This window comes from Megalobrama amblycephala, linkage group LG15 (genome assembly GCF_018812025.1).
Source record: "Megalobrama amblycephala isolate DHTTF-2021 linkage group LG15, ASM1881202v1, whole genome shotgun sequence".
Taxonomy (NCBI): domain Eukaryota; kingdom Metazoa; phylum Chordata; class Actinopteri; order Cypriniformes; family Xenocyprididae; genus Megalobrama; species Megalobrama amblycephala.
In genome coordinates this window covers 2573057-2581401 of record NC_063058.1, presented here as the reverse complement: position 1 = coordinate 2581401, position 8345 = coordinate 2573057, and the positions used below count along the sequence as shown (strand labels likewise).

The following is an 8345-nucleotide window of genomic DNA, read 5'->3' as shown; positions in this document are numbered from 1 at the left end:
TAATGCATGGCAGCTGGGTGTGGTGATTAGTGTAGTGATTGGTGGAGTGAGTGCAGGTGATTGGCAGAGAGGATTATGGGGAATGTAGTCCAGGAAGTGACAGGAACTGACGGTGATCGTGACAATTATATACTTTATTTCATTTAATGTGATAATTAAATAATATCTCAGTATGGGCGTTTTCACCATTCTTATGCAAGAATAAAGCAGCCAAATACATGACAAGCCTGAGCTTTGACTATTTCTTATTAAAATAAATGTCTAACTATAGAGATTTTAAGTAACTAGAACTTTTTGTACACCACGTACATTATAAACCAGTGAAATTGGTTGATAAATGTAAACGTTATTTTTGTTTTTATCCAGAAAACCGCAGCTCGTCCGTTTACTTGTGTTTCACAGCACAGTCTTGCCCTGCACAATATGGCGGACTCGTTGACGTATCGCAGCAACAGTCCAAAGATGCCAATAAGGCGTCTAGTGTTTATTATAATGTCTATGGGTAAAAACACCAGTAAACCTCCAAAAAGTAAGGTTAACAATTTATTATGGTTATTAAGGTAAACAAACATTTTTAACCTCTGTTGTAGTTATGGCATTTCTAAGTATACAGTCAGCATGTGTAAAACATTGTCAATTGAGCTAAAGTGGTGAAACAAATTTTTAACATAAGCTTTACAAATAATTTACTTCACCATGATTAAGGCCTGGTTTCACAGACAGGTCTTAGACTAAAGCAGGATTGGGTTTATAAATATATTAAAGAACCATTGACAACACAACTATTAAAAAAGGTTCAAACATTCACTAATGCTCCAGAAGGAATCACAATGCATCAAGAGTCAGGGGGTGAAAACCTTTTGAACAGGATAAAGAGCTTCAATTTTTTCATATTTTATTTATTTATTTATTTATTTTTCTTCATTTATTCATTTAGTACTGCCCTTCAGAAGCAACAGAAGACACTTAAATGTTTGCCAGAAGACAAATTAAGTGCATTATTCCTTGATCTTCAAATTCAAAGGTTTTCACCCCCTGACTCTTGATGCAATATATATATATATATATATATATATATATATATATATATATATATATATACATATATATATATGAATGAAACAGTGTTATTTGCACAATTACACCTTCTTGAGCCATCAGTGTGTCAATATTTGTTTTTTTAATTAGGAATTCCAAGCACCACAGAAGTGATTGTCCGTACAGTCATGTACAGAGGGAAAATGCTTTATGTTGAGGTCAATAAACAGGTTTTACATAACGTATGTATACATAACTAAAAAAATGTATAACGTATGTATACATAACTAAAAAAAAAAAAAAAATGCTGAATAAATATTATAAAATATATAATGAAAGTAGTGGTTCCCTGGAGTTGTGTCACTGGTGTTACCATTTAACAAAAATCTCTTATTTTGAAATAAAAATCACACAGATGACATCACTTGACTTCCCTTTTCTTTTTATCTTGAAGATCTATGAAGAAATGCCAATGGAAAGATGTCCACCGTCTCTTTTCAGTTATCAGAAATTTTAATCAGAAAATCATAATTTCATATGAAGCTTTAAGCAGAACTCACTGGTATGACCTACATTATTATTAGGGAATTTAATTAATAATAATAATAATAATAATAATAATAATAATAATAAAACTACTTAATTTAGTGAGTATATACCATGGCTGACAATATGAGATTTGAATACCTTGCAGCAGCCATTTTGTAAAATGCATTTTTTCTTATGTCAACATTATTTGCATTTATTTTTTTTTGTTCATCCACTCACTCTTTGGAGATATTATATTATTATAATATATTAGATAAACGCCCATTGCTTCTTTGAAAGCAACCTTCAGTCTGCTGGCGATGCGCGTCATACAACGTTGCCTACATATAGCTCCGCCTTCATGTGTTTCAACAAGGTCCTGTAGACGACTGTAAAAGGTCTTCTTGTTCGCCCTGCTGGCATTAAGACGTTCAGCTCCAAAAAAAAAAAAAAACCTTGTTAGTAGCAACCATGTCTGGAAGAGGCAAAGGCGGTAAAGGACTCGGAAAAGGAGGCGCCAAGCGTCACCGTAAAGTTCTGCGCGATAACATCCAGGGAATCACCAAACCCGCCATCCGTCGTCTCGCTCGCCGTGGCGGTGTCAAGCGCATCTCCGGTCTGATCTACGAGGAGACCCGCGGAGTGTTGAAGGTGTTTCTGGAGAACGTCATCCGCGATGCCGTCACCTACACCGAGCACGCCAAGAGAAAGACCGTGACCGCCATGGATGTTGTGTACGCGCTGAAGCGACAGGGGCGCACTCTGTACGGCTTCGGAGGTTAAACTTCTTCGTTGTACTGAATGGACCCAACGGCTCTTTTAAGAGCCACCCACGTTTTCATAAAAAAAGAGTATGTTTTAAATTATGTTGGCTATTATTTTAGTAGCCATACCTCGACTACGCAGTCTGGAAAAGTATGGGATTTGAGTAATTTCCAGGTCTTGATAAGTAGTGCTGTTCCTATTGTGGTTTTTATAAAATAAAGAGTTTCAAAACAAGCAGTGTTTTCATGATGAAAGGTTAGTGATTGTCAAACACGACTGAATGAATTCATACAGGTTTCAAAAGTGTTGTAAGTGTATCATCGTGCGAGTACATGTTTTCACCAATGGGAAGAAAATGAAATAAAAATAACCGTATTTACAGATGACTGTGCTATATGCTAAATATAATGCTGGAAATAATGCATGAACCATTTCTGTTAAATATTCTCCGAAAAATCTACAGAGAGGTTTGGAAGTTTGAGTATGGACGTTGTGTAGGTATCCTGCCTCGAGCTCCTTGCAACGAGCTTCATTTTCCACTATAAGGTTAAAGTAGCTCGAGACATAAAGGCGTTCTTGCCCAAATCCGGGACTCCGGATCTTCAGATATGTACACATTCTCTCAAAGAGTAAATTTAATATACACAATAGACAATGTTACGTAAGGACATTGCGGAATTACAACTGTCAATTTAAAGTGCTTTGTTGTGATCTGCCTGGACACCTCATGAGCGGGAAAGTCAGACAAAGAGATGTGTGGGGGAAGTGACGTCACTGGCGGGTCTGGCCAAGGAAGGATTCACATTTAGAAGCTTTCAATTGGCAGATGTGTTTCTCTAGCAGCCCGTTTCTGACCAATCCAGCCCTCTGAAATTAGCATGAGCTTTCGATAAATATCCAGTTCAGCACTCTTGACGGACCAATATTTTGTAGTGCGCACTTGCAAGAGCTTTCTTGTTTTGTTATACATAAACACGCATTCAGAGATTGCATTATTTCAAAGAGTTGACATTCATAGTTGTTACTTTTTGCCGAATAAATAATCGTTTATGTGAGCGGGAAATTTCAGAAACTTGTGTGGGAGGAGATTCAGGGGTGGTGCTATAGGAGGGGACAATGCAGACGTGTCAATGCAGCCCGCCTTTTCTACCCAATGAAATGCCTTCCAACCATTCGTTGCGTGAATACAGCCAATCAGAGGGAGAAAATGCAGCCATGCGAAATTACCATGAGCTTCAAATAAATATCCAGTACTGTACCCCTGGACTGTGATGTTTATGCCGGGGAAGAACATTCCAGATCCAGGAAAATCTGTATTCAAAGAAGGCGCGCTCACCAAGACAGCCGATGAAAGAGAGAGAAGAAACGTATGAAATCCAACAAAAATAAAAGAAAGAGCGAGAGAGTTACACAAAAATACAAAGTTCAAGGGGTTTTCCTGTTCTCATGTTTTGTTTTTGTTTTTAGCGCCGGTCTGCCCTGATAGCACACGTACATCTCGGAGACGTCTATTTGATGTGTGTGATTACGTCTGGAAGACGTATTATTTAGAGTGTTTGCTCATCTGGAATACGTCTATAGGACGTATCCTGTCAGATGTCAAATAGACGTTTAGAAGATATCTTTAAGATGTTTATGATTTAGAATGTATGTAAAACTGACATCTTAAAGACGTCTATTAGATGTTTGTAAACAGCAGATGCTTTCCAGATGAAGTGATCTTTAACAGACGTCTTGCAGACGTATGTGTGCTATCTGGGTGGCCACACCCTCTCGCAGAACGCATCATTCATATGATAACGACCTGAAATAAGCCAGAGGGATGTGGTAAACGCCCCCTATCAATAAGATAAAATTGGCTGCAAAGTTTTGTTTGGCTTTATTGACCTTTCATCACGATGGCACGTCACGCACGCGAGCGAGCTCTCCGGATGATCGTAGACAGCGAGGAAGAATTCAGTTTTTCATCAGAAGACGACGAAGACGTTGATGATGAAGGCCTGCACTTTGAAGAGGGCTTTGATCCAGCGCAGGACACATTTTCTGATGAGTAAGCCATTTATTCTTATTTTATTTATTACAGTCGCATATAGCTGTTTCAGATTTAGCCAGAGGGAAATCTACCAATGTTGACCTGTGGACTTTTCATTACATCTAGATGTCTTACAAAACGAGCACATACATGTTATGCTCTATAATGTGGAGAAGAAAAACGTTTAGACTACACTAATATTCTAGTTTGGGTTTGCTCAGGACCGGCATTTGCTGTTAAATACAGCCTCATCAACGGAGCTTAACTGTGTTCTCCATTATCTGCTTGGGTGTAAATGTTTTGAACGTGCATGACATAAGGTTGTTGATGCCCCATCAACACATATAAAGCGTGTGACCATATCCATTAATTGCCAATCACTTATGCATGCACTGGAATGCCACCTTGGCTTGGACAACTTAAGCTGATAACTGTTTACTAATATTTGTGCTTGTACATTTTTTTTTTTTTTTTTTTTTTTTTTTTTTTTTTTTTTCTTAGGAATGTGATTCCTTCACGTGCACCTCGTAGAGAAGTGGCACACAAGCGTCGTTCAGTTTTCAACACGGTTGAGAATCTTAACGAGTAAGTGTGCAATCACACCTCATTTTACAACTGACAGTTTAATTTTGATTACTTACTGTGAAATAATACACACAACCTATATGTGCATTTGTAATGAGTGGACAATATGTCAATATTAGTAATTGTTAATGTTGTTGTGATCCTGTTGTCAGCATGCTCACTTGTGTTTTCTCCCTCCTCAGATGTGAGAATGACAGTGACCAGATAACCTGTTGCAAAGAAGAGCCAGGATGATTCATCATGGAAAGCAGAAACTGATTGTTGACATTAATCCAGAAGACCTCTGGAGATTTCCTGCCTGCGCGAAAACCTGGGCCGCAGTTGAGTCTCGCTGACTCTCACTCCCCTATGAGTCTTTTCAGAACTGTTTTTCTCAGAGAGCGCCGTGTCAAATCTGTGCCACAACACAAACGCTCAGGCTGCCAGGGCACTTGCAAAGGGTCGCAAATACAGTTGGACAGATGTCAGTATTGGCGAGATGTACCGCTACATTGGACTCGTTTTCTACATGGCCGCGGTGAAGATGAGCTCCATCGCCGACTATTGGCGGCAGGACAGTCTTTTCTCTTTGCCACTTCCTGCCACAGTTATGTCAAGGGACAGATACCGCACCATTTCATGGAATTTGCACATGAGTCACCCAGATGCAGACAAGGAAAATGACAAAAAGAGGGGCACAGCTGAACATGACCGACTTTTCAGGATCAAACCTCTCATGGACACCATCCGTCTTGCGTGCAAAGCCTTCTATCATCCTAAAAGAAATTTAGCTGTCAATGAAAGACTGGTGGCATGCAAATCAAATTTTGCAGAATGACACGGTTCACGAAAGCCAAAGCCAACAAAGCTGGGCTTCAAGTTTTATGTCCTTTCTGACACATCAAATGAATATACTGTGGACTTCTCTGTGTACACGGGCAAGAACAGCTTTCCTACAGGCCATGGGATTTCATACGATGCTGTGATGTCTCTTCTGGACAAGAAAGCTTTGGGCTCTGGGTACCATGTTTACATGGATGATTTCTTTACAAGTCCAAAGCTCTTAACAGACCTGCTTGCTATGAAGTTTGGTGCTTGTGGGACTTACAGAGACTACAGGAGGGGCTTCCCACAGAGCGCATCTAATTCGCTGACCAAAAAGTCCACCAGGGGATCCATCAGGTGGATTCGGGATGGGCCTCTTGTGTGTGTGAAGTGGATGGACAAAAAAGAGGTGTCTGTTTGTTCCACCATTCCATGCTGCCTATACAGGAGACCGTGTGCAAAGAAAAGTGAAAGCACGAGATACATGGAGGACAAAGACTTTTCCGTGTCCCTCACCTGTGATTGCGTACAACCAGCACATGGTGGGTGCTGACCTGTCCGATCAGCTGTTGGAGTATTTCACTGCACAGCACAAAACCATGAAATGGTACAGAAAAGTCTTTCTACACTTCTTGGACATTGCTGCCACCAACGCTTTCTTATTGCACAAGGAGCTACACGGCAACATGACGCACAAGGAGTTTATGGAGCAGCTTACTGCAGAGCTCTGTGGTGTGTCTCAGAAAGAAGCACTGAAACAGACCAGTATTGACCACGTGCCGGTTCCAGGAGCTGAGCTGACCTCGGATGTCAGAAAAATTGCCACTACTGGTCGCCGCATATGTGCGCATTGCAAAGCAGTGTTTGGCAAGAAGCAACAGACACCTTGGAAATGTCAGGCATGTGACGTTCACTTGTGTCTTCAGTTGAACAGGAATTGTTTCCAGGAATGGCACAAAGGTGTGTGAGTATGTATGTGAAAATGTGCCTTTATTCACACACCCCTCTTTTTTTTTTTTTTTTTTTTTGATTTTGAGGATATTGTGCACTATGTTTGTAAATAAACTATGAAAAAAGTCTCACATTCTCATTTCTCATTCTCATTTAATGTTCATATTAATAAACTCATTAGGGAATGGATGCGGGTGTTGAATGACCAGCACTATTTTGCATTCTGTTTTTCTATAACAAGAAGATCAGTTGTACAATCTAGGCTGAATACATTGTAGTGAGATGTTTGTGTAGTTTTAAATATGTGATGGGAGATTTTAGACCTCCATGAATTATGAGAAATTCAGTACAGGAAAAGCTTCATTAAGGTTTCTTGAGTGGAACAACTATTTGTTTCTTGTTTTTGTTCAGCACAGTACTGATTGGTCTGCTTTGTAACCAGAGACTTTCCTTTTGGATCATCGTAAATATGGTAGCTTTGCATCCATTAGGAGTTAATGTAATAGAGGCTGATTGCTGGCAGTTTTTAATAGGCTGACAGTTGGACAGAGAAGGGCCTACACCATAAATGACTCTAGAAATTCCATATGGACGTTCTCCAAATTGCAGCTAGTGTCTCACACAGCAGAAGACAAACACCCTGGACTGATGGTCAGTCCATCACAGGGCAAACACACAGATATGCACACATTCACACCTAAAGACAATTTAGTGTCTCCAATGTAAAAATTAACCAATGCTGCATGTCTTTGGATTGTGGGGTGAATTGGAGCACTTGGAGGAAACTCATGCAGACAATGGGGAGAGCATAACTACACTACACTACACTACACTACACTACTTCAAAAAAAATTAAAAAAAAAAAAAAAAATCAAGCATTCAAATGGACTTCCATGTCTTCCTGACTGCAACAAACACAGGAGACCCAATCCCTGCAGCCTATGAGGTGAAGGACAACTCATATTTACAATAATGCAGTCAAAGAACACACTTGCCACAATGAAAAAAAATAAAAAATAAAATAAACTGGTAAATGTAATAAAATAAGGAAGTGAAAGAAATAAACATACAAAAATATACATATTCTAGAATATAAGACAACTTTACTTTTAGACTTGAGGGAATTCCCGTTCTGTACCTCGGGTTTTCCTTTTCGCCTCCCATCTTTTATTTTCACCTGGGCAAGACTGCAAACCCTCTGACAGAGGTTACAAACCAAAGCTTTCTTTTCCAATGTAATGCATCAGCCATGGTCCCACACCAACTAAACACCCGCTTGCTCCACCTGCTACAGTAGCCACGCCACAAACTCTCATTATACACTGAAACAATCCCCTCCCACTTTTTCAGTGGCATTGGTTTTAGTATTTTTCCATACATTAGTCACATAGGGTATTTTTTATTTGTTTTAATTTGTTAAAGCTTTATAAGCCATGAACCAAGCCAAGCTAAATGGGGAATTATAGTGTTACTAATTCTGCTGTTAAACATTATAATTATAAAACTAAGATGAAATGATGTGAGTTGATGGGCTGAAGCAAATACTATCGATTAACAACCTCATAGCTCACAGTAGGGCTGTCTTTAAAGGAGCCTTTGTGGCCAATATGCGCCCTCGATGGGCACTTGTGCGAATCTGCAC

General features: G+C 39.5%; 1 protein-coding gene across 1 annotated transcript; it reads left to right on the top strand.

The window, feature by feature from the left end:
- Positions 1–2001: 2001 nt before the first annotated feature.
- Positions 2002–2565, top strand: LOC125247357 (histone H4). The gene has a single exon (XM_048158610.1). The coding sequence runs from the start codon at positions 2038–2040 to the stop codon at positions 2347–2349; it is 312 nt and encodes a 103-aa protein (XP_048014567.1). The 5' UTR covers positions 2002–2037; the 3' UTR covers positions 2350–2565.
- The last annotated feature ends 5780 nt before the right edge of the window (positions 2566–8345 follow it).